This window comes from Pieris brassicae, chromosome 6, assembly GCF_905147105.1.
Source record: "Pieris brassicae chromosome 6, ilPieBrab1.1, whole genome shotgun sequence".
NCBI classification, from domain to species: Eukaryota; Metazoa; Arthropoda; class Insecta; order Lepidoptera; family Pieridae; genus Pieris; species Pieris brassicae.
Genome location: NC_059670.1, coordinates 20,803,264 through 20,829,772, shown reverse-complemented (window position 1 = coordinate 20,829,772; position 26,509 = coordinate 20,803,264). Strand labels below are relative to the sequence as shown.

Here is a 26,509-nt window from a genome sequence, read left to right as displayed (position 1 = left end):
GTGCTAATTTGAAGAAAGCGCCATCTATATCTGTAAAACTAAATTATAATGATAATCGACAGCAGCCGTCTGTGGGCAAGTTATAATAATAATAATATTTGAAATTCTCTTCAACAGTTAATTTACAACAACAAAAAACGACCTAAAACATTAGCGATTTTTATTGTCAATTGTTCACATCATCTTTGAATGCATACTAATCATAAATTTATATATATTTTGTTATTATTACATAAACATGTTGTGATAAATAAAACCTTATAAGAATTATCTAGTAGAGTATATACTGTAATAATAGACTAATCGGTAAGAATGAGATGAGTAATTAGTAAAAGTACAAATAGATGAATATTGATGTATTTTTATATTTGTACATTTTGCACTTGGAAATATCTACTGTATATTATCTGTCTATGGTGTTAGTTTATGATTTTTACCATCATGACAACTGACACTGTTCCCCAAATGTCATTCTAATTAGTGCTCTTCACATTTTGGTATTTGGTTACGCTAGCGAAGTCTTTGTGGGTCATAATTGATTTTATTTATTGGTCAAGAATAATACCTTAAGTGATATAAATACGAAAAAAGTGTGTTAAGAGGAAAGTACTTTGTATTTTGTTTAAATTTCTGAAATAAGTGTAACCATAAAGAAAGTGAAGTTTGATGGCCGTGCATCCATAGACAATTTCAGTTGTCCCAGAAGTTCCGAAAGATCGGCGAATTGCCTATAGAATTTGTTGTGGATTGAGATGTCGGATATCGGCAGCGGTGACGAGGGGATTTCTAGTCAGAGTACGTATTTATTTACATTGGTATAGCGTCTATACGTATAATTTACCGCTGTCGAATTCGCGGACCGCGGGCTATATTTTCAGCTGTCGTACGTTTCTATAGCAGATATTTCATTGTTCCTGTTTCAAAATGGCGAATTTGTGTCTGTAATAAGTCGAACGTTGAGGCCTCGAGGGGTTTCTGGTGCGGGATCGGTTAAGCGGCGGGCGACGGCAAAGCGACGGTCGCCCGGCTGACGACTCGTAAGCGCGGCGAGAGGTTGTCGACCTATCGATTTTTTTGTCTGCGACCTCTTGACGGCGGGCGGGCCGGTTGACTGGTATCGCCCAGGGTGGCTCCCGGGTCTGCGGAGGCGCCGAGCCACCGCTCTTCAAGTCAGCTGACATCATGGCAGGTCAGTGTTAACGTGAGTGCAGTATATCTTCCATTATGACATTGCTCCTTTCTTTGTTTCTTTCCTGAAAAAGTTACCTTTTTCTTAAATTTTCTTTGTTCAGTGGTGAGTGAAGTGTATTGTGAAAAAGTGAAAGTGTTCTTCATTGGTGCTAAATATTTGATCAATGAAGTGTGAACAAAGGATTGTGTCAGTTGTTACTAAGCTATATTGTGTAACTTGGTAGGTGGTATATAGTTTAATATTGATTTTTAGTGCTGAATTGTATTCACATGCCAGCTGATAGAGTATACAGAAAATCTTAAGCTTCAGTGAGCATTTTGGAAAAAGATACTTAAAACTGTAAGTATTTAAGTGAAGTGTGAAGATTTCAAAATTTATCAGCATTAAAGCTTTTATTTATATTTTGTTTATTTCCTTACTTCTCCTGAATTTAAAATTATTTAGACTTACTCAACTTATACACATATCTTAATAAAATATTTACAATTCATAATATAAATTCATTTAAAAGTTAGATAAATTAAGTTGAAAAGTTAATAATTGGTCTAAGCATGAGTACCAGTTTGTTTTATAGTTGTAGTTTATGTTTCTTACCTTGGTTATCATCTCTTATAATTTAATCTCAGATAATGTAATAGCTAAAATGTTTCAAGACATTTATTTATTAATATACATATTTATAAAAATAGTGATTCTAGGACCAATGTATTTAAAGAAAGATTAATTCAATACAGTTGGCTCCCAGTTAAAATTGTCTAAGCACAGGCATAAAAGTTTAACTTTTATAATAGATTATTTATATTAAGCTGATATGGTACAAGTAGTTGTAATATAATTGCTTGTATTATAGGTTTAATATACATAAACATACTGGGAAAAGTTCAACAATTTTTAATTATTATAATTTGATAAGACAATGCTATGCCTAGTCTTGTTCTTAAAAGTATATTTTAAACTAGCCCAGAACTATTATAATAGTCATTCAATTATATGTATTACTTTGACCTTGACTGGTATTTGTGTCAAGTTCCGAGGTCCTTGTTTGGCAGACAATCTTAGAACATAGAATTACACCAAGTATAACCCTAAAAAATTGCGTTTTGTTAATTATCATAGATAAGTAATTAATTGTCGCTTATTATTATTATCCTTTTAATTTAATTATGTTACATTTTTATATTGTAATGCTACAAAGTGTTAATAAATAAAATAAATTATAGAACCTTTATACTTATATTAAAGTTTTATTGGCTATTAAATTTTTATTACTTTATACAGTATAAAGTATACTTTAGTATTGGTTACTTTTTGTGAGACATTCTAAAAAATGTTATAGGAAATAGACTAAAACATAAACTTTCATGTTCTAAATGCAAAACAATTAGCCAGTATTTATTGATTTGGACCATAATTTCCAAAGGTCCTAGATTATAGTAAGACTCAAAGTACTACCTAAAATTTGTCTCTTGAATCTAAAATGTTTCAGGTCCTTAATTAATTTGTTAAATTATCATCATCTCTTTACTAATTTTATACTATTTCTCCGATTAGCAATTCCGTAACAGACTGTCTATTGAGCAAGACATTGTGAAAAGATTTCGCATATTGCCAATTTATTTTGTCTATTACTTGCGTCATGGTGTTTTTTTAACCTTGAGAGCTACCATCACTTGTAAACGGTGATGTTCGACATGATTTCGTAATTCTTTTTGTACTAAATCGATTTCTTAAAAATAAATAATAATCTTTTGCTTAAGAGATTAAATGAACTTTATTTCTGTTACGATATCAATATGATTTATATTCTAAAGGTGAGCTTATCAACAACTTCAAAATAAGAAGCTTATTATGTAGTTTTCGGACAGTATTCACGTTGTAAAGTGATTTGACTGTGAATATACGTCTGCATACCATCTAGCATGTACAAATTTTTTCTAAAACTAAAACATGTGTAGACATTTTCCAACTTCAGCGCATTCTTGCTTTTTTCAGTTGAAGTAATTGAAGTTGGAAATTAAATTTTTGATTAGGAAATAAAATTAAACATTGTATTCTAATTTGATTAAATAATCGATACAGTAATAATTGGCCTCAATTGCTTGAATAAAGAATTCTAAGCGATTTTGATGAAAAATATAAGTATATATTGAATAGTAATTATTATTTTTAGTACGAAACATGTTTATGCTTCTTCTTCATCTTATCTAATTATATATACATTTAGCTTACGTTATAATTCTAAACCATTTGTGATATAACGTTTCTCTATAAAGCATTGCGTGTGGTGTTGTTTAAAATATGTGTAAGATATCTAACGATAGCATAGAAATGTTTATAGAGGTTTTTTGCGTATACAATAATAATGTTTAATCTTTCACAGTACGGCGTGAAGTAAATTCCCTTAAATTACGTGCGTTACGTTAGTAGTGTTTCGGATCCTTTGACACTTGTTGTTTGATGCTGAGTGACTTGACAAATATACATTTATCGGCCGGCAATTAGCGAATATATTTAAAACTGCAACAGATGTAATCCAATTCATTAAATCCCTGACAATAATTAGTTTTTAACCGACTGGGCGACGGCGTATGTGTTTTCACATGGTACATTTGATAATCCTTGTACATAACGTTGGTACGTTACGAATACCAACGGAAACAACTTCCTGTGTGTTTAAATGTCGAAAGAGCCATCGCAATAATCAATAAAACAAGTTGGCGAATGATATCAGCCCCCTTGTCGATGCGGAACGCGATTTCTTAAGAAAAAATGGGTTTCACTTTTTTGTGCGTCTGGCCCGCGTCTGTCGAGTAAAGCCATTGACCAGCCTTGAACCACTTATGTAACGATGCTAAGTAACGATTGGCCCAGCTTATAGGATTTTATATGACTTGAATATTAATTACAACCTGCGTGGTTCCATTTGACACGCCTGATGCCCAGGTAGGCGTGAGTCGAATTCGTTTACTGAAGCTTATGTCGAGTAGTTTTTTATTCCTACATAAAAATTTCGTTGCTGGTACATATTTATTTAATTAAATCAATAATCTGTGACCATGTAGCCCGTATGACAAAATGGATTTTTGAAATAGTTAAAATCCCCAAAAGTTTAAGAGAATTTTTTAAAATACCTTTTGGGTTATTATCATTCCTGGTCATATACATATACGGTCTATATGACTTATAGGTAGACACGTTGTTGCATAAAACCCTTGGGTGGGGCAGAGGGCGTTTACAGTGATCCGCCAACGCATCTTAGACAAAGTACGGCCCAGCCCACGTGTATCTTAAGCCGGTTGCAGAGCGAAAACTAAGCTATGCCAAGCAAGCTAGGCTAAGCTAAGCTAGAAATAAATAGCGTGCACACCAACAGCTAAGCCAAAGCCCAGTCAGTGTTGCGTAGTTCAGCTAAACTAACTTAGCTTAGCGCTTGGTCTGCAAACCGTATGGACTACAGCTAGGAATATTATGCCCGGACAGTTCTTTGTGTGCGAAGTCTTGGGTGTAAAATCCTCCAGGTGTTCAGTCTCCACTTGCTATACCGGATTGTTAAACAAATCTTTATCAGTGGCATTCTTAGAAGTATGATAAAATAAGTAGCCTGAAAAATTGTTAAATTTGTCGATTCCTGAAATCTATTCGTAATACGGTTTGAGATAATTCGGGCTTCCAGCCAAAAAATAGGCGCAGCGTAACAGTCTAGGTAATGAAAATATCGTTTTTATCGTCTATAAAGGAAACGCTAATAATAAACCTAATTATCTAAGGTCAACGTACTGTGATAATAAAATTCGGCCACACCTAAAAGTGAGTTAGGTCTTATTAATTTGACAAGACAGTTGGGTTCTATTATAATGTCATTTAACTGCTCTCAGGCATGTCTCACAGTTTTATGGTTCTATATTTCATATGAAAAAAAAATTGCAGTACTAAAAAGATAGACTGCTTTGTTTGGAATTTGTTTAGACTAAAACTGTATCTTATACGATTTTCTAATTATATTTTTTTAACGTGTATCATTGCGACCTGACTCGGATGTGTATTTAAAAATTGAATTTATTTACTAAATCTAAAACAAATCCAGCCCAGGCTGTTGGGCGTCTTGATGTTCAATGAACCCTGGATGGTCTATGGCGTCCAAATGAGCCATTGAGCAATCTCGAACCTCGGATTTCTTTTCGCTCCAAGTCCTACGGTTGTTGAATTCTAAAAACTCAAGATTTCACGGAATTAATAAATCGTAACCTAGAAGTCAGAACTAAATTCTTAAAATAGGTTTTCGGGATTTAGGTGAACGTGACGTTTTCAGTTTTAAGTGTTTTTAACGCTATCATAAAATTAATGAGATAAAATATACTGAGGTCGACGTTGTCATGTAGAACAATGACTGCATTAATGGTGTGAAGTTATGACTTTAGCAGAAGTAGTCTTAATTGAATAAATAAAAATATAATTAGTAATAACATCCATAATCCATAATATGTTTTACTATCGCTTAAACATTATAAATAAACTAAAAGTACAGGAAACACCAAACTAGTAAGGATTTATAACCTTGGTGGCTACACCACGGTACAAATTTGTTTAAATTTTAGAAATACAAAAAATGTAACGAAAACATTACAACAAAGAGATTTTTATACCGCAGTCATTATAGTTTAATTTAACCTATACAGGATCTAAGGGCCGTTCAAGTATTACGTATTTATTATTGGGGGGGGGGGGTTATATGGGGGTGATATGGTTATTACGTCAATTACACATGCTATGTCTATGCTTGAAAATGTAATGCATTTTCGAATGTGCCTACGAACAATTGATGCATTTATGTACTATTATTTTTGAGACCATTGCTTACTTTTACTGACAAGAGGATCGTGGGGGGGGGGGGGGGGAACATTGGAGTAAATCTACTTACGTAATACCTGAACGGCCCCCTACCTACTCAGTCCTTTTAGTTCTTGGGGCTATTACACTAGTAGAAAAACATTAGCTACCATACTAACTACCTAAGGTTTGAAGGTCCTTAATTAATTTCTTAAATTGGAACCTAACTGATAGTTTTTAATTATAAAAATCTTTCACTCAATTTGTTAGAGCTGTACCTATCCTAGGTATTGTATGATAATTGTTTATTTAAACTTTTGTTTATTTCTTTCAGAATATCATGGTCAAGGCATGGATGCAGGCGGGAACAACTTTGACTCCGGTAAGGATTTTTAATGTTAACAATTTATTTGAATATTAAATAAAATTATTGATTGGTAATTGGGTTACATCATTGGACTTCGAGGCAGAATACGAGATTGCTCCCGTATCGTCTCGACTGCGGTTTCACAACTGAGCGTTTTTGAAGGCAGTTTTTGCCGCGTATAACCACTATGTGGGTCCAGATGCCTAATGAAATAATTCCGAACCAATTCGACTTAGGACCTTTCACGAAAAGAGTGTACCAATTCTACTGCCTAAAAGACCTGCATCCTCTGGACAATGTGATTGTCCATTTGTCACTTATCAGGTGAGCTGTCCGTTTGTTTTATATAAAAAATTGTGTCCAGCATATTTTATTAGAAAGTTTGTTAAATTATTTCATAATGTATTTCCTAATCAAAAGGGATTTAGTTTGTCCAAATTGATCGTATGCGATGTTCTATAGCTATATACGACTATACAGTCGAGTAAATAACATATGGAAAACAGGAAATTAACAAATTAAAATAAGTCTGCGATTTAAAGCAAAACATTTTAAGAATGGAATGCAGAATTCTTCAATACCGGTTTATTTGTATTGGCTAGACAATCTTTTCTCATATCCTGAACGTGCCAGAAATAGGTCATGTAATTTCCTAACATAATGATAGTGTTGCCCCCCTGCTGACTAGGGTTGCCTCTTTTAAAATTTAAAATATAGAACTACACATACTTTTGGTAACCAATCAAAATATCGGTCCGCGTTTTAGTTATTAATAATTCCGCAAAAATGTTCCCTATTATAGTTTACGAATTTCTGTAATTGTTTTTTGTTCAGTTTTATTTATTTATCTCTGAAGTTTTAAATTTATATTCAACTGTGCCCTGCGCGTTATAGCCAATAGTCTCTAATGTTTTCATGTTTACCATTCGATATTTGTTTACTCCAACTTCCTCACTATTTCACCATTATCCAAATATATAAAGCGATACTAATTGAAATAAGTCATGATAAATGAATCTTGTAACGAATTAAAAAGGCGAACTATTGATCTAAAAAAGTCCCATATGGCAACCCTATTGGTCAGCTTTGTTGCTAAGCTGATTTACTGAGCGTTGGTCCCCACTTCGGTTACTAACGAAACTAGTTTGAGTTTCTTATTCGTCATAAATTTCACATTAAATTAATAGAATACTTTTTTTTAACTGTTCACACTAAAGTTAAATAAAAATAAAACTTTCGCCAAAAAAGATGTTATTTACTGGACAGATTAAAAAAATATTTGACATGTACATTATCCCCTAGTAACATTAGAAAAACTGAATGTCCATCCCACTCAAACCAAGACAGCTCGTACACATGTGTATCTTATTTGAGGCTGTGTTAGTCGAGAGAAACATCACGAAAACCCGGCAGGTCTGATCCCCAAAAGCGATGACCGTACAGCACTGGGTGGTCTTCGCAAATGTTCAATCGGAAGCCAAGACCCATATGGGCAGTGGGATTATCATTATGGAGTATAATACAATCATTTCGATACTATTTTTGTTTAGTTCAGGCCGCAAGATATTATTGTATAAAACCTCTTTTCCTAATTTCCCTCCCCCATGTTGCGTATTTCCCGCCTGTAACGTGGAGATTTCTCCAGGTATATTTCTGTAGTGTAAAATTTATGATGATTTGTCAAGTCCATAATTAGTTTTGCATCTGTTTCAATTGTATTGTTATAACATTAAACTAAATAACTTCAATAAATTCGTCTTCCTAGTTGTCTATAATGGTCTATCCATTAGATCCTTTAGACCAAAGGGGGTCTTACGTTTGTGTACATCTTTTATATAGTCTTGAATAGAATTACTGAAATAACCAATGGATACCATACCTCAATGGACTGACTGAAAACTTAGAGATGGAATATTGTTCTCACCTCTGGACGGGAGCTCCCCAGTACCAGCTCCTTCCACTTGACCGTATTCAACGAAGAGCGATTCGAATCGTCGACGACCAATCCCTCTCCGTGCGGCTTGATCCCTTGGCGTTGCGTAGAGATGTTGGGTCTCTCTGCATCTTCTACCGCATTTACCATGGGGAGTGTTCAGAAGAGTTGTTCGGTCTAATACCCGCAGCTGAGTTTCATTATCGGACGTCAAGGCAAATTACAAAATACCATCCGTATCACCTCGACGTCCGTCGTTCCACAACTGAGCGTTTTCTATGGCAGTTTTTGCCGCGCACCACCACTATGTGGAACCAGCTGCCCACTGAAGTGTTTCCGAACCAATTCGACTTAGGGTCCTTCAAGAAAAGAGCGTACCAATTCTTAAAAGGCCGGCAACGCACTTGCAATGTCAGTGTCCATGGGCGGATGGCGGAAAGTTTATTGCCACTTGTTCTTGCCAGCTCTACGCCCTTGATTTGCGAATTGGTAGTAAATGTAAATTTCCAAATTATTTAACTATTTCATATAGATAAACAAGTACAGCTATGAACGTCAGAAAAGAAGTTAAATTAATTGTAAATTTACATTTACTACCCGTTCGAGTGTCAAGGGCGTAAAGCGGGCAAGAAACTCTCTGCCACTCTTTTGAATCCCCAAGTTTTGAATCATACAAATTGTTTGAACTGGAGCAAATCAGTCCCAAGGATTACGATCATTATAATCGACAAATTTATAAAAAGCTTAATTGATTACCAAACTCACCTTTAACGAGAGTTTTGAATTTATTCAGTGATATTTTTCTAATTTCGCTGGGAAGTTGTAAAAACGAATACAATTTCCATATAAGTGGTTTATCTTCTGGAGCGTGGTTGATCGCAGCTTGAATTAGTTCCGTTTCGAGTACTATGGTATAAAATAAACAATTTTGGGTTATTAGCGAACCTAATATTACTTGTGAGGTTTAATTTGGAAATTTATGAACTGTTAGCAATAATCTTTCAATATGTGCATATTTTTACATTATATATAAGCGCTAAGTATGACTTTCGTGTGTTTATAAACATATTGTATTTGACATATACTTACCTTACCGACCTAATATACTACTTTTGGAATAAAAATATTAACAATGATTATTTGAGTGAAACATTATAATTAATATTAATTTGATAACGTAGTAATATATAATAATATATGTGATGATAAAATAATATAAGAATTGACTATAATGAGCGCTGTATGAGTAAAATATGAAACAGGACTATATGATTCGTAATGTATAACTTATACTATATAATTTTGTACCTTTTAAGAAAAAAATGCACGCTATTATGTGTGGCAGAATATACGAAGTTCAAATTGGACCACAATCATATTTTTGTACCATATTCTTGCAAAAAATTCATATTATTGTTATACCGTTGAGTTTTGACTCTGAATTGTGTCTCTTAGGGTATGATTCTGATTAAGACGCAGTAGAAAAATTAGCGCGAGCTATGACTCCGGTATGTCAAAATGGTTATTAATTTTTGAGCCGCCTGTCTATGGGCACCCAGCCCATAGACAGGCGCTGGTCACGGTATTCCTCAGAACAAAACGTGGCAGAATTTTATAACTCTTGCTGGAAGATGGATATATAGCGTTATATATATGCATCTACGTATATACAATACATACGTATGCAGGCCGTCATGTGTGACGGTACGTAATCGATCAGGTTTCTAATTATGACATAATAATCTTTGGGTAGAATGGCTTGCACCTACACATATTTGGTTACCGAGGCCTTTTTTATTATATTACGAGGCCAAATGGGCAGGAGGCTCACCTGATATTAAGTGGACACTAACAACGCCAGAAGCCTCGCAAGTGCGTTGCTGTTCGTTTCTGCCTGTTGACGTCTGCTCGACATGGCCTGTCCATTAAATTTCCAGTACGACGACCTGCGTTCAAATGCCGTCTCTCCCCCCCCCCCCACTGACCAGGTCATGTGACCACCTAGCGGGAGCCCGTCCCACGTTAAGCCGACTGGCTTACGCCCCCTATTCTAGAACTTTTTTGCCCCATCAGCCATCAGTTTTGCAGGTACTGTGTTCCGTCCGATTAAGCGTATAGCTTATTTGCGGGGAAACTATTGATTTATTAAAATGTAGGAAATAATCGGCGATTGGGTCTCGATACATATTGTTATTACGCTTGACTTAAAGTCTTAAACAACACGACTGCATCATTGAATCAAAATTGTAACGGTCTCACCCCATGCTTCCAGGTCAACAGCCACAGGAGCAGGAGTTGGCGACGAAAATGCTGCAGATCCAATCCAAACGATTCTACCTCGACGTGAAACAAAACCGGAGGGGACGATTCATCAAAGTTGCTGAGGTACGAACTTCAAATGATTATATAATATTTGCAATTGGTTTTAAGCAGAGCTGTATAATATAAGTAAATGTTTACCTATCCTTGTGTAAGTTCTTACCTATGAGTCTCCTGTGAGTCTCTATACTTATTTCATTTATTTAAATAATAAATAATAAAACTTTATTCATGACAGAAATATGGTTATTAATTGATTAACCGAACAAAACCCCTTGTTATGGATAAATTATTCCGTGGTATATGGTGCTTGTTTATAACATTTTTTAAGAAAAAGTTGTTTTAGTTTTACATCTGATGTAACTAAAGTCGTATAAGTTAGTATGCTTGAATGGGTGTGTGTGTACATACTCTCTGTATTTCAGAGTAAGGCTGATAGTTTTTATGAGCTTGCGCTGTGTCTGTATTCGTTTACGGAACTTTAGGATTAAATTATATTGGTAAATAAAGACATATAACATTCATCCCTTAGTCTTGTTAAACCTGTCGCACATATATCCAGTTCTGAGGAGAATTTTAAGCATCGCATTATATGTGATACTGGTGGCGACTGGAGGACTGTCTTTATTCACCTAAAACAATATGATTTTATCTTATTAAGGTAACAGTAGTAAATATAAGACCCAAGTGTTAATTGTAGATATACAATTTTGTTAGGTGTAAAAATTGTTTACAATACAGTCAAAATCTATTATAACGACATCGAAGGCACTACTCATATTTGGTCGTAAAAACCAACGTATATATATATATATATATATATATATACGTAGATAGTCGTAACAGCCTATGACGTTGTTATTAGGTACCTAATACATAGAATTCAGCGGGGACCTTTGATTTTTTTTTCAATATAACCGGTATGTTCTTAACGATGGCGTCATAAATGGTTTTGACTGAATTTTCTTCGCAGCGGACTAAACGTTTTCATAAATTTAGTGAAGCGTTCTGACATCCGGTTTCCTTAATAGCTCGGATGTTGAAATTCGGGGTAAAACTATAGATAAGCTTACACGTGCCAGATTTAGTTATCTTTATATAGGGCTAACCGGGAATTCGTTCTTTTCGCAGTGAAAAACTGTATTTTTTTAAAAAATTATCTCTACATAATTATTCTATCTTAACAGTATATCTCTTATATAATATAGCAAGCTTTTGTGAACTCAACCAGTATACAAACAAATAGGTCTACTTCGATAGAAATTATATTTATTATATGTATTGCTCGCGCAAATGGCGCTTCGCTGAACAAGGTGGAGTGTGTGGTACATCCAAAAATTGAGACTTCCGCCACAAGCTATTGCTTTGAACCCGTAAACCTCCATTATATCCAGATTACAAAGCCGACCCATAAGTATCCTAAATAAGTACACTGACGAAGCAAGCTCTCTTCTGAGATCCACATTTCTCTCTCTTCTCTCGGTAGCTCATGCCTGTACGTCATCAGGGAAAAATCTGGAGCGTACACTCTGTTACCACCGGTTACTGTCCATCGCCTATCTCATAACAGTGTATAGTTTTGATGACGAGTCTTTCGTCTTTTGTGCTACCAACCACGATCGGTTTGTTTAAGTGTATGGCTGAATATGATACGTTGCCGGCATATAGTAGACATTCGAGTCCGTATGGGGAGTTGACTAGGATCACCGGTCTGCCTCCAGCGCCTCACGTTTGTCATCCACGTTTAAGAGTGCCGATTTATATTACATCAGTACAGACATGTGTTTGCACTCAAAAGTGCCAATTTTAAAACGAACCTTAACGACTTGTATATTCATGACCAAATGAGTATAGAAGGGTTTTGTTAAAATTTTGTACTAGAACAATACATTAACTATTACTATTACTTTAACCAATTTACACAATAAGTATTATGTCTCTCGTTTTCGTGAATTTATACTTGTTTTATTACGAATTCAACAATAGCTAAAAGACTATTGGTCTGCGGTATTGATGGCGGATACTTGATGGTAGAGTTTTTAGTGATGTAACTAACACATTTTTAATTTTCTCTTTTCTAAGACTTTAAGACAACTGATATTGCTTCTCTATAGCAGGACGAACTAGTCTTAATTGAAATATATTGTAGAATCATTACAATAGCTGTTACTTCGGATCTTTTATCTTAATCACTAGATATCGTTATTGCCGTGTAATGCTTTAAAGGCGAGGTGGAGGTTATAGCGTATTTAGACCATAAGTTTGAGAACAATTATAAAAAGCTTAAAGACATTATGATAGTGTTCTCATTATATGGCTGATTGTGCGGATTTTTTTTATAATTTAATAATTAATTGGCCTAAAACGTCAGGAGACCAGAAACACAGAAATCTCAAACTATATTAATATAGGTAAATAAGTACTTATATAAACGTCAAATTAATTGTAAATTTACATTTACTACCAGTTTGCAAGTCAAGTGCGTAGAGCTGACAAGAAGAACTGGCAAGAAACTCTCTGCCACTCTTTTTAATCGCCAAGTTTTGAGTCATACAAATTGTTTGAACTGGTGCAAATCAATCCCAAGGATTAGGTTCATTTAAGTATTCGTCAAATTTATAAAAAGCTTTATCGTAGCGTTTACGCTTAACGAAAGTTTAGAATTCAGTAATAATTTTCTAATTTCGCTTTTTTTTAACAATTTCCATATAAGGAGTGGTTTATCTTCTGGAGCCTGGTCGGTCGTACACTCAAATTGGTTCTGTTTCGAGTATTATACTGGTGAAAGTCACCATTTGTTTTAAAATTGTTTATATTTTTTTGTACATACAACAAGGCTTCAAAAATATATTGACCAGATAGTGTCCGAGGAACCTGTAGAAACTTAGTCCGTACCGACTTCCTTGTGTTAAGACAACAAATAAATAATCTATATATACCTCTTGTGTAATTTGATGTCGGTTAAGTAACATTGAACAGATAGTTCTTGTTCGAAGATAAGATATTTGTGGCAAACGATGATAATATTGTGATTATCTGTATACATTTTTTTGTCTAATAAAGGGCAAAGTCCTATGTCCCATTAGGACATACATTTCTACGTTTTGTAATAAATTTTATATAAGGGCAGAATTATTCAAATCATTAATGTAAATTTATACCAAGCCGATATAGAATTTACGTTGTTTTCTTTATAATAATAATAATAATAAAATATGTTTATTCATTTTAAGTTCAATTTCATTACAATGTGTAAGATTTGGGAACCCTTTTAAGTAAAAAAATATACCTGTGTCAGGGTTTCCAGCTCTTTCATAACAAACTTAGTTATACATTCCTTAAAATATTTAATTTATATATAATTTAGTTACATCTTCTATTAACTTTTTTTTTGTTATTGATTTTTAACTGTTATCAACACACAGGAGTGCATAAGTGAGTGTGTGAGTGCAAATGTGTGAGTGAGTGAGTGAGTCAGTGTAATCGGTAACATATTGGGATTTCAAAGGACAGCTTTTTCATTCACTGCTCCTAGCAGTGTTGGCGTAGTAGTGGCTGCGTGCAATTCTCATTCCTGATGTCGATTCTCGGCTGTGCTTATTTAAAAAAAAAATGTTAAAAACATGCACCATGTACCATGGAATAATTGTAGTTTGCCCATAATACGGACTCACTAGTGTGGGTTACATCAATCTACTTCATTATTAGAAAAAAAAAACAAATGAGTTTGAAACAGATACGAAAGTCTGTGGTCCAGACGTAAAAGGTGGCTATGGGATTTAACAATTTCTTAAAATATCTTTCGAATTATTTGTTTAATTCTAGTCTACTCAGGATTAACTACAGCTCAGTTTTACTTGGCTTGTGTTTCGCCACTTATTATACATTTGGCTGAGAATGTTGAATTTGAAAGTTCGTTTTCTTTTAGCTTATACGTTTCATTGCGGTGTATTTGACTGTGTAAATACCTACTAATTTACATATTTGCTTTACTAGGTTTGTTTAGAATTAAGTTTTGTGTTTCTGATCAATCTTAGTGGATTTGACAGTGATAACTAAGTTTCTGGATAAACCAGAAACAAAACAGTGGCGCTGCAACCTTTTCAAAATCTGGACCGCAGATTTATGTATCTGTTTCATGATGATTTGTCAATCTATTAAATTTACAAATCATCAAGCCGGTTTCCTCGATTTTTTTCCGTCACCGTTCGACCGAATTTTAAATGCACACATTGAAAGCCAATTGGTAAACGGCCGGGCATCGAATCTACGACCTCAGGGATGAGAGTCGCACGCTAGATCCACTAGGCTAACACTCGCTGGATAAAACATGATTAAATAATGTCCTATATTATTTACACTAATGTATTTATTTTTTTATTAATTATTGATCATTAATACTTTGTTTGCTAAATCTGAGAACTTAAATTATTAGTTAAGCAAAGGCCTTATTCCAAGCTTCCAGGCCATAGGAAGGAAACCAAAAAATCTATAGGAAAAGTGCATATAATTTGCATTCACAAACGTGAAATGACAAATAACTGTATAATATTTACAATTACTAAACTAAAATATCACTATTGAAGGTGCATAAATCACAATGAATGCCAAGTTTTATAATATAATTAAAGAAGAACTATAAAAAAAAATCCTTTTTCAGATCGGTGCAGATGGACGTCGTAGCCAGATATTTCTGGCAATGTCGACGGCTGCCGAGTTCCGCGACCACCTCTCAAGCTTCAGCGACTATTACTCGTCCCTTGGCCCGCCAAATCCTGAAAATGTGCCTGATGATGGGAAACTCAAGTCCGAGATGATGTTAAAGGTAAGTTTTTGGTTGACTCCAGTTGAAACTGGAAAATTTTTAGTTCTAACATATTTCAAAAACGACTGAGGAGACATTTTTTTAACAGTCATTTTAAAGGTTGACGGAATGGATGAAGAATATTGTAATCTTATTGTATCAGATTGATTTTTAATTGCTGCTTATAGCGACCTAAAGACAGTAACTTAGATTATATCATTTGTTGTCATAAACCGTGTCTTGTAAAAGTTGATTTTTTTATTTATGGCCAAATTTTAATTAAAACAATTAAAAGTGTTTTTTATATTAACAGAAAACTGTTTGCTATACAATAATCTTTTATTATTAATCAAAATTTTTGATGGGTAACAACGACTCCTAGTGCATTGTCTTTTGTTAACATAGCTTTTATACATTAAGAAATTTTATTTACATAATTTTAAATGTCAATAATTATAAGTTTATAATAATAATACATAGCTTCAATCCGTTTAAAATGTGTTGTTTTTAATATACCGATATTTATAATATTGTTACGAGCTAGGGGATCGGATAGAAAATGCCGTAGATTTCTTCAAAGGTTTATTTCTTGATAGATCAATGAGGAATTTATGGGCACAAATTAACCGCAGAGATGCACTAATTACACACACAAAACAATCACTTATTACTTCACTTATGCACACTTCACACTGTACTTTATCACTTGTATTCACTTTATTCGCACTTTATCGCTTCGGTGTTTCTCTCTTGTTATCGCATTCAAAACTAAAGGTCAGTAGTCGCGTTTTGGCTCGCTTATATATCCCTGGGAATAATTCTAAACAATATTCGAGAACTCTCTAGGCGGGATAGCTACTGAGTAGCGATTGCACAATTCTAGAACGTCCGTACTCTTGGTCTCTTTCGCACATTGCTCCGTCCTTGTCGTACGGCGTTCTAGAGTGCTCAGTCAAGTTCCGAGAAGGTTCCGATCTTTTCTCTCTCTCGTATCATTTCGTCCTTGTCCCACACCTAGAAAGTTCTGTCTAGAATATTCCTTTATCAAAGGGGTATAACTAGGCCTGAAAACGGGTCTCCTGAAAACTGCTGAAACTGACTGAAAAAATGTTTCAGCTTCCTGAAAACTAGGGTAACATGAAAATTACAATTTTCTAATATGTGATTGACCCTCTCCTGAAACGGTCAGAAATCATATTTCAGCCTGCTGAAATGTTCTCTAAGTATTAGGAAAATTCTAGAAACATTGCAGTTGACCCGTCTTCGTAACAATATATATTGTAACAATTTAGATGTACTAACAAATGCTGATAGTGAACTGAAAAAACAATTGATTTCTAAATAAAATTGTTTCACTTGAACTTCTGCCAGGACTTCTCAGAGGGCGCCAACCAAGTACTTTGGTGGTTTGGTAAAACACTTAACTTTGTGGTGATATTTACAATTTTTTAACTCGGGAGAGAAATAAGTAAACTACACACGGACATTACACATTTATATATAATGTTGTGTCCTAATTACTTAAGGTTTATTAGGTTGAAATAATTTCCAGGACAACAGGAGATACTATTTAGACCTTAAAGAGAATTCTCGCGGGCGTTTCCTACGCGTTTCTCAGACGATCACACGCGGTGGACCGCGCAGTCAGATCGCGTTGCCTGCTCAGGGAATGATCGAGTTTCGTGATGCCTTGACTGATTTATTGGATGATTTTGGCACTGATGATGGGGGGTAAGTTCGTATAAATACAGCAGAACTAAGAAGTGGCTCGCAGAAATGTGTTTATGATGCTATAGTATATATAGGGATAATAAAAAGTATTTTAGTCAAAATACATTTTGATACCAACTAATCAATATAATTTCTCTGCACTCAAATTATTTCAGCTGTTTTACAATTAAAATCTTTTTCGTGTTAATAATGAGTGATATTGTAGTAAGCAAATTCTCTTTGGAACAAAATTCGTTACATTTTTGTGTAAAAATTACATAATGGGAAAGAAATTCTGCTATAAAAAGCTGAAACTGAAGACAATTATTGTTCTTCATTACTTTTCAGCACAAAGTTAACCATCTTAATTAAAAGAAATTATTAAGAAAATATTTTATTAATGCATATAATGGTAAATAATACCATACATTAGATAAAGGTAGCCCAGCCATTTTCTTTGACTTAGAAAGTTTATAAAGTTCCTTAATCTATGTAAACAAAAATGTATCTAAGCTTTTAACTGAGACTCTAAGACTGCTGAACCAATTAGAATATTTTTTTTATATATTCCTTAAACTCTGGAAAAGTTAGAAAAATATAAAAAAAAATGTTTTATTTAGTATTTTGATTTTTAATCTGGAAAAGCAGACTGCTTTTCCAGCATAAGCATAGCAACATGTTACATATGTTGGTATGTAGCTACTAAAAAGGTAAGCTAAATGAAAAAGTCGCATTAAGGCCGGAACTGAGTTGGCCTGCTGCGGGGGCAGCTAGTTCATCTGTTAGCCCTGGTTCCCTAATAAAGTTGGAAATGATGTTTAGGTACAAAGGCGAGCTCCCGGAAGGGCGCCACCTCCGCGTTGACAATAAGAATTTCTACTTCGACATCGGACAGAACAATCGCGGGATATACATGAAAGTCAGCGAGGTTGTACCTTCGTTGCAAGTAATTCCTAACACAATACTGTTTTACTAACATTTTTGTATTTGATGTTGTTTATTTAGTTATAGTATGTTTGGTGTCCTCTCATTCAAACTGACCTGATCTATACTAGAATAAAGGATACATAAATAGATTAAAAAATACTTAAGGAGTTGTTTGTCTATCTATAGCATAAAAGAAATGCGAATAAGAAGTAAATTCTCAAAATATTGTTTTAAAATTGTAGTATATATAACTAACCTTATATAAGTATTTATTTTTTATTGTTAAGTGACTTCAAAAAAAACGAATCTTTTTTAAGAAGATTTCATATTTCAGGTGAAAAGCAATTTCCGTACAGCGATCACGGTGCCAGAGAAGTGTTGGTCTCGTTTCCGGGACATCATGGCCGAATACTGTGATAAGATGGGACGAGCGCAACTCTCCCCGCCTACGCACCAGGTATGGAGCTAAAAAAGTGTTTTATATGGAAAATGTGACTTAAACGAATTGGCCTTTCTTCCAGGTTTAATATGAGGTGGCAGGTTCGAATCCTTTGCAGCAATAGATATTTCTTTTCCACAATTATTGCAGCGAATCACAATTCCCGTAAATTCGATACGTTTTTCACTTTATACGGAACTAAATTTATTTAGAACTTCGATATGTCTATTTTTACTGGCATTGGAAAACTTTTCAACGGATATAAACGTGAATTTGTTAATTTTGAAAATTCATAACTTGACAATGGCTCTGCTGCAGTCCCTTGCTGACTGCATAATTCGCGTTTATGCCAGTTATTTTATATACACTTTTTTTAGGGCGGCAGTGGATCTGGAGCTAGAGCCGGCAGTGCGCAGCCTGCACGGGAAATGGTAAATATTATGAATGCGGAACTAAGATTTGGTCTTTGGTTTTGGTCGGCTTAATACCAGGGTATCATTGTAACAATTTTGATCTATTTAAATTAGAGATACTGCGTTCATACTTTGAACGTCCTACGGAAAATAATTGATGGCTTTGAGGTCGCTGCAGTGCTGTTGACGTCTTTGTAGCTCTTGTATAGTATAGTTACCATCTTCATACTTAATGTGAATAATTACAAGATTAGTTTTATGATTAAAAATGAATTTTTAATCCAAGTTATTTTTAGTGTACCCATTTATAGATCCTCCATATGATTGGTATACGTTTGGGTTACGTCAGTCACTGAATTTTGAAATAGGAACAATTTAATTCCAGGACACATTTGGCGGAAATGGCGCGAGTCGGATTTGATGCGATCACTTCGGCTACTTCCGGCCGTGAGCCCTGTACATACGCCCTTTAGTAATAAGATGATGTGATAAACTGTTTGAGCTTTATTACATTTCGTTTGAATCGGTTTCGCGTCGCGCGGCGTCATCGGCTTACTGCTTTTAGGAAGGATTCTTGACATATATTTGCTTGCCCATCTTTCGGTCAAAAGTTATATTCGCTCGTCAGTTCGTTAAATCTTGTTAGTTTTTCTAAATTATATCACTTTTAAACTGATTTTTGTACAATCTATTACTAATTAAATAAATAATTATTTTTAATACGAAAATAATACTTCAAAAATTTATATTAATCCTTCTTAATAAGCAATATCTGATCTTCACACTTCTGTTTTGGCAATAATTTTACAATTAAAAAACTTATGTAATTGGAAAGATGCACATGCTTCTGTACTAACCGGTTTTAAAGCCGAAAAATCGCCGCAAACTAAAGCTAAGCTTTATATTCGTTCTAAACGATTTGTGTTGTAACGGAATTATAATTCCATTCACCATTCCTATACATACATAACTCGTAACTGATCGTTTTTGTCTAATTTTTGAAATACTCGACAAGCTTCAAAACGATCTTTTCTGTTATTTATTTATGGGAAACGTCAATTTAGCCAGGGCAACGCTTTACCTACTTGAAATTTGGCGTTAAATTAGTTAAACAGCCACGTTAGTTTTAGGTGTATTTTCGTTTATTTCATTTTGTCTGTGTACGTAGTATACCGACAGGAATGGTTGGGGGGTAATGTGTATACATTGCGGTGTAAATCCGATTAAATAAATTAGAGATATTCTAAAGGAGTATCGTCAAGTTGTAATAGATTTAGAGTATGGGTTATATACATGGATGATTTTTTTTAGATAGCCTCTTGTAGCGTCTAGCTCGCGTTAAACGGGAACAGCAATTATAATTCCCGTGGATGTACACATTACCCCATTGAGTGGAGCCACCGGGTGTTTACATGGCGAGTATTCAATCAGCCGCTCTGCCGTTTGCCGCTCTTTACTAATCGTTCATACGATTACGTACACCAGCACGTTCTAGCGTCCCCATTGACCTAATATGCAATCAATCAATATAAAATTCCTCTCATATTCTATTCTAATTTCAATCCCGACTATTCTTGTCGTCTCCCATCGCGTCCTGTCTTTCTTGGATATATATTCTGTGACTACCCACCCATTACCATTTCTTACACATGTATCAACAAAGAGTTTAGCTTTTGCTCGTCTACTAAAAGCGGTCAGCGGTAGGGCGGTGGCACTCGTAAATAAATAATAAGTGACGCTGCTGTGATACTCGTAGTCGAGAAATGTACGTACGAACGCGTCCGTGACACTCCCAATATTTAACTGAACTTAGTTTTAGTATTGCCAGGTCTAGTCGATAAGTTTTATTTCAAATTATTTTGTACCTTTAAAGAGGACTACTACTAAGATTAACAATGACTTAAAAACAAAGTGATACTCTTATGCAATATATTTGGTTGTAAATCTACTGACTAACACTAATCAGTTAAAAGGTATGAAATAATTAAATGTTTGGATTAAATCCACCCAAATCGTTGTTTTCAAATGAAATTTGGATTTTTTGGTTTGGGTTTTTCAAAATTATCCGCCTATACGCGACACGAACGCGTTCGTACGGAGGGTAGTTTAAGATTGGTTTGTAAGCACCCTGTGTGACTCGTGATCGCTTGTGAAAAATCTATTGAATTCTAAAATCTTTCAAGATTTACAAAAGCTATCACGCGTCGAGTATGTTGGTGTTTGTATATATTATGTATGTATGCGCGGGCGCAATAGTTTCAGACGTACGTGCGTCGGGCGTGCATTTTTTTCGTCGGACGTTTTTACCCTCATTTTACGTCGACGTCGCGCCATGCTATTTCCACCCCTTACATTAATGAAAGAAAAAATAAAAAAATGCAGCAAAAAAAGGTTTAGGCTGTTAAGTGTTTACGGTAAGTAGGTACGTAGTTGTCTACAGTCTACGGCTCGACTCATTTTCTTAATTACGTACACTACAATTTTTTCGTGATTCCGCTTCGCTTTTTCATGGCAACTAACAATAGGAAACCTGTATCGATAGACAGGAAAAGTCTTACATTTTATACTTCACAAAATGGCCTCGAAAATGTAAACTTTTTTCATATTAAATGTTATTTTCTATTCACAAATTTCAACATTCAACATTTCAATTAACTTTCAAACATTTTTCGATACGGGTTACTTCATACGTAATCATATACTTTAAGCGTATATTGTCATCTGTTATCTTTACTACAACGAAAGGTTCTGATGTATTTTTGAGTATATTGTAGTTGTCGATCATCAAACACTTCACCGTATCGAAGTACGCTTAGGCATTGATTTAAGTTTGAACGCAGCTGAATTTTGGTTTTGTATGTTATAGATCCGCATGTTGACTGTATCGTTAATTGTAGGCTTACGTGCGCAATCAAATTTGCGATTTGCAGCTCGGGTTTTTTTCGCGAAACGCCATGTGTATCAAAATCGATGAATGCGTTTCGCCGTGGATTTGAGCCAATTTAACTTAGACCCTAACTGATAGTAGAAATAAATGACTTTTTAGATTGCATCCGATCCGATACAGTCAATACTTAGAGAAAACAGATGCAGTCTACTACAGTCTGAACTCTAGACACCTCAACTCATCGTGAAGTTTAATAATTATTGATTGACGAGATATGTCCGTATTTATTAAACTTTATGAGACGTCTGCAATTTTGTTTATTCATGAAACAGAGTGAAATAAGTTGGTTACGTCCGATAACTATAACAGATAGATGAGAAAAATAAAAATACATATAAAAATAACTTCTCTATACTAATGTAAAGTAGATATATGAACGGAGCGAGTGCGGCGTTCTCATACTATCGTAAGTTAGTTATAGTTTTGTTTTAAGATGGGTCGACGGACTTCAAAAATCCATAGAAATCCTACCACCAATGGTCCAGCCACTGGCATTTATCCAATAGGACTAGAACTTTTATCATCACACAGCAATTCAGATTTATTCAAACTGCCAAAAGATGGCACGTTTCGTCGTCCCATCATTTGTGGTATATCTTGTTCCTTTATTCATTTAATAGTGGTGTGCGGACGGAGACGCGGCGCGAACATAGTCCAGTGTTCTGTATCGCTTGTCATGTGTTACTGAGGGCTCGTGGGGAGGCGCATTGGCCTCACACCCTGCCGGATTATTGAGATTGCCGTTTTACTCAAGTCGTTCTGGTACTCTATATGCAACACTAAACCATTTGTGACAGAAACCCCATAGTCTAAAGCTAGACTCCATTCGTAATTGTCACATTCCCGTGCGGCATTTCTCTTTAGAACGGCAGATTAGTACATCTATCACACTTTATTATTAAACTTTTATATCATAAGCTAAAGCACGAGGCGGAAAGTGCGACTCCCCACGACTGTGGCTTAATTTTAACAAACTTTATGGTACAAAATGTAATTTTAGTTCCATAGACGTTTAAGATTAACAGAGTTTATATTTAGAGAAGATATCGATATTATTATATTCCCATTTCGGTCTATCGATCGTCGTCAATATAACTTAATGTACAATGAGATATATGGAGTAATATAGAGTCTATATGTTAATGAAGCTAGTTATCGCGTGAGTTCATTACGTCGGCAATAGGCAGTAGTGCGTGATTGTGGGTTATGCTACGGATTCATTGATTTTCGGAAATTCTCTGTACCGATGAATCGGCGGTCGTTTTGTACTATCCGGATCGAAGGACCTTTTTTGACTAATTTTGTCTCAGTCCTGATTGAGCTATCGTATGGTTATGGTCCTGATTGAGAACGTGTTGTGGGTGTTAATTGTGTGCCGTCGATTTAAGGTCGGTTAGTAGCCGCGCCGCCGAGTGGTCGAGAGCTGCCTCCTGTGATACTTGCGCCGCGCTCCTCTGATTCCGCACATTTGTCTCATCTATATTTTAACTATGATGCAACTGATTCGGTAACGTCTATATATGGCCTTGGGTCTTTAATCTTAAAAACAATTTCTCCATAATTTGAAGTTATTGGAGTTGTATGGACGTCACCGAATCAGGTATGATTGTGTGGTTGAGGTTGATAGTCAATTATACTAATCATAAGTTGCGCAGTTGTTGTCTTCACTTGTCAAAAATACTGAGAAACTGTAAAAAGTTTAAACCATGATGGAATAAAATGAGGTCTGACAGTTTCTTGGATAACGGATTGTGAATGATGTTCTATTAGACATGTTCAGGTCCTGTATTTTATTGGATCATGCTTTCAACTAGGCATTACGCATGTGTATAGTTGATTAAATTAAAATAACCCTATCTAAAAACCGCTCGCAAAGTGGTGACAAGACTGCGCCCGCGACGCACTCGCTCTAAAGTGTTATACATACATAAAATAGGTACACTATAGATACTGAATGACAACTACGAAACGTAAAATAAAAAAACTAAAAAAAAGTAATAAATTAAAAAATTCAGAGAGTTATAATAGTACGTTAGTTTTAATTAATTATATTTCTGATATTGATTGATGTTTTGCTAAAAGATAATTTATCTGTACGTTACGTTTGATCGCGTGGATTCGCTCTGCCGTCGCAGCCTCCGCCGCGCGTCTTTGTTTCTTAAAACCCCGAATACACTACCTGGTATTTGAAGTACTGGCGCGGAGTCATCGCAGAAGTACTTCAGGTCCCGGTCCAAGTTCTGACTTATAACGACTATTTTGTAACATCTGAAATGTGCAAAGGTAGTTATTATAAATCAGATATTAATTAAAACCGAATCAACATCGTCCAAATTCGTGAATTGTTGCGGCAAGTACGTGAACGGTGATTGATACGATGTTGTGATTCATGTTATTTTCTAATATCAGTTATATTATGTATAAGCCGAACGATCGTAGAAGCACCAATAAGTTGCCGGTACGAGTTCCTTTCAAAGTCTATTGATCGTAGCTTGTGTCGGCGTGTTTAATATGAGAATGGTTGAAGGGAACACATGCGAGCCGAAAGTGAGGTGATTGAGTGGGATTAGTCTTAATGGCAATAATTTTGAAATCTAAATTGCCCTATATAAAACATTAGCCTCTTCGGTGCGTTATATTAAGCATACGTCCAGGGGTGAAGATCCAATTGATGTGATGATAGTTTTGATGTAACACCGATGTCGATGGGCGTGCTGTGCAGCCCGATTTAGAGTCATACTCTTGTGATACGATATATCATGACGAGGAGAGGTGAGAAAATACTGCCAATCGATTGTAGTTTATATAACGATAATTTGTAGATTAACATTTTCGAAATAATGTGTCCTATTTAATATTTTATGTATAGTATCGATATTCGGTGGTGCGGTCGTGTTGGGCGAACGTAAAGTTCTGTACGGTGAGCACCCAACTTCCTCGCACTCTTTATGATGCGTGCGATTGTCTGATTGCGATCGGCCACCATGTAAATGTTTTCCTTAGGGTGAGATGGATACAAACTGTGTTCCGTAGTGTATCGAACGACAGGGGATTGTTTAGATAGGTTCGCGATCGGCCCCACAACTATACCGTGTAGGCAGGCTTCAGAATTTTTGATTTGTCAACGATAGCAATAATTATGTACTACGAGTTGTGCTTTATGCCAGGATGAGTGTAGCTGTAGGGTCGGTTAGCCGCATAAGCGGATTCAGATAAGTTGTAAAAAATAGGATTTTAATAAATTGAAGGTGGTGATGGCATATTGAGTGTTGTGTATGGAGAGCCATGTGTCGGTATCGCGGCTTGTCTGTTGGGCCTTTTGTACCGCGAGGGCATCGAAAAGGCTCGGGAACTTTTCAAAATTTGCCGTCTGAGGCTAGAATTTCTGGAAGCTAAAATTTCAGGTTTTCGAGGTACAAAATGCTCGTGCGCAACCAATATGCGAGGTTTAGGTAATGGATATCGTATTGAACGGAACGATTGGACTGAAGTGGCTCATGTGATGAGGATAAATTTTGGTATATTTCTTTTTAATTTTTTCGAAATTTTCTAAATTCGTGTGTAACACGGCTCGTATGTTTGAGACTGGTTTGGTTAGTTTTGGAATTGTGCGGGTTGTTTTTGAAGTTAAGATTGTATTTGGCGCCATCTAGTGAGTTGTCTAACTTCAAAGACAAAACGCGCAAAGCGACATTTGGCGCTTTCGTGATTTTAAATCTTAAGTTTACGTATGTAAGAGCTAAAATAGGTTTTGTTGACAAGGGAACGAGGCGCCATCTATACTTTGTATCCAAAGATTGCAGTGTGATGTAAATTCCTATAAGTTTATCATAGTATATATATATATATATAATGTTGTTTTCTCTAATTATTTAACGTAAGATATCTGGTAAAGATCTCCTATTAGAATACATTTCCAAACTCGGCCAATGTAGATGTTTACGCGGTTGTAAAATTGATAAAAAAGCATAATAAAAATTTGGTTCGTCTGTTGTCTATGTTGGCTGTAGGAGACGTCCTTAAGGACACAAAATTGTTTACTGTATATGTATGTGGTCTGGGCGGATCTCCGCGCTTGACGTTGGCATATGTCAAATGTTAACCAACGTTTGCGCGGGGAGTTTTTATAACGATATGAGTAAGGAAGGCAGTTAAACTGCCAACACTTGGTGCTTGTGTGTACTTACGATGGATATACATTATATTGTTTCTGTACTTTTGAAAACGAATTTTTACGCTTATTTTTTGTATGGAAACCGCTATGCCATATTGTATTTATCTGTTTCTCTGTTCTTGAAATTGTGAACGACGCAATTTTCGTATTGTGTTGTGTGAGCCAATCAGGGAACTCCCTCGCTTGATAAACGATGTTCACAGTAATGAATACTGAATATTTCTGACTAGTACATACAAGCTTTTGTATTTCATGCTATGTTCTTAATGATTTTTTAAATTCTTGTAAAGGCTACATAAAAGCAAAGTGCGATCTCTGGTTGGCTGGTGTGTTACGTCATGATGTGTTTGGTAGAATTAGCTCGACATACACAAGGCGGAATATTGGTGCGCGACTGCGACGCGCGGTGTGCCGTAGGAAAGTTTTACGATAAATGGTGAAAAAATAAAGAAATTAA

The 26,509-nt window shown here is 35.2% G+C and overlaps 1 protein-coding gene across 4 annotated transcripts; it reads left to right on the top strand.

The window, feature by feature from the left end:
- Window positions 1-468: 468 nt before the first annotated feature.
- LOC123711339 (transcriptional activator protein Pur-beta) lies at window positions 469-26,509 on the top strand. Of its 4 annotated transcripts, none has more exons than XM_045663873.1 (9): window positions 469-795; window positions 6,354-6,401; window positions 10,592-10,704; window positions 15,299-15,463; window positions 16,995-17,173; window positions 17,975-18,080; window positions 18,414-18,536; window positions 18,896-18,949; window positions 19,317-26,509. In XM_045663873.1, the coding sequence occupies exons 1-9, from the start codon at window positions 753-755 to the stop codon at window positions 19,350-19,352; spliced, it is 867 nt and encodes a 288-aa protein (XP_045519829.1). In that variant the 5' UTR covers window positions 469-752; the 3' UTR covers window positions 19,353-26,509. The 4 variants fall into 4 exon arrangements, with proteins under 4 accessions (XP_045519829.1, XP_045519828.1, XP_045519830.1 ...); XM_045663872.1 differs by having other exon boundaries at window positions 17,975-18,098; XM_045663874.1 differs by lacking the exon at window positions 469-795 and adding an exon at window positions 827-1,189 and having other exon boundaries at window positions 17,975-18,098.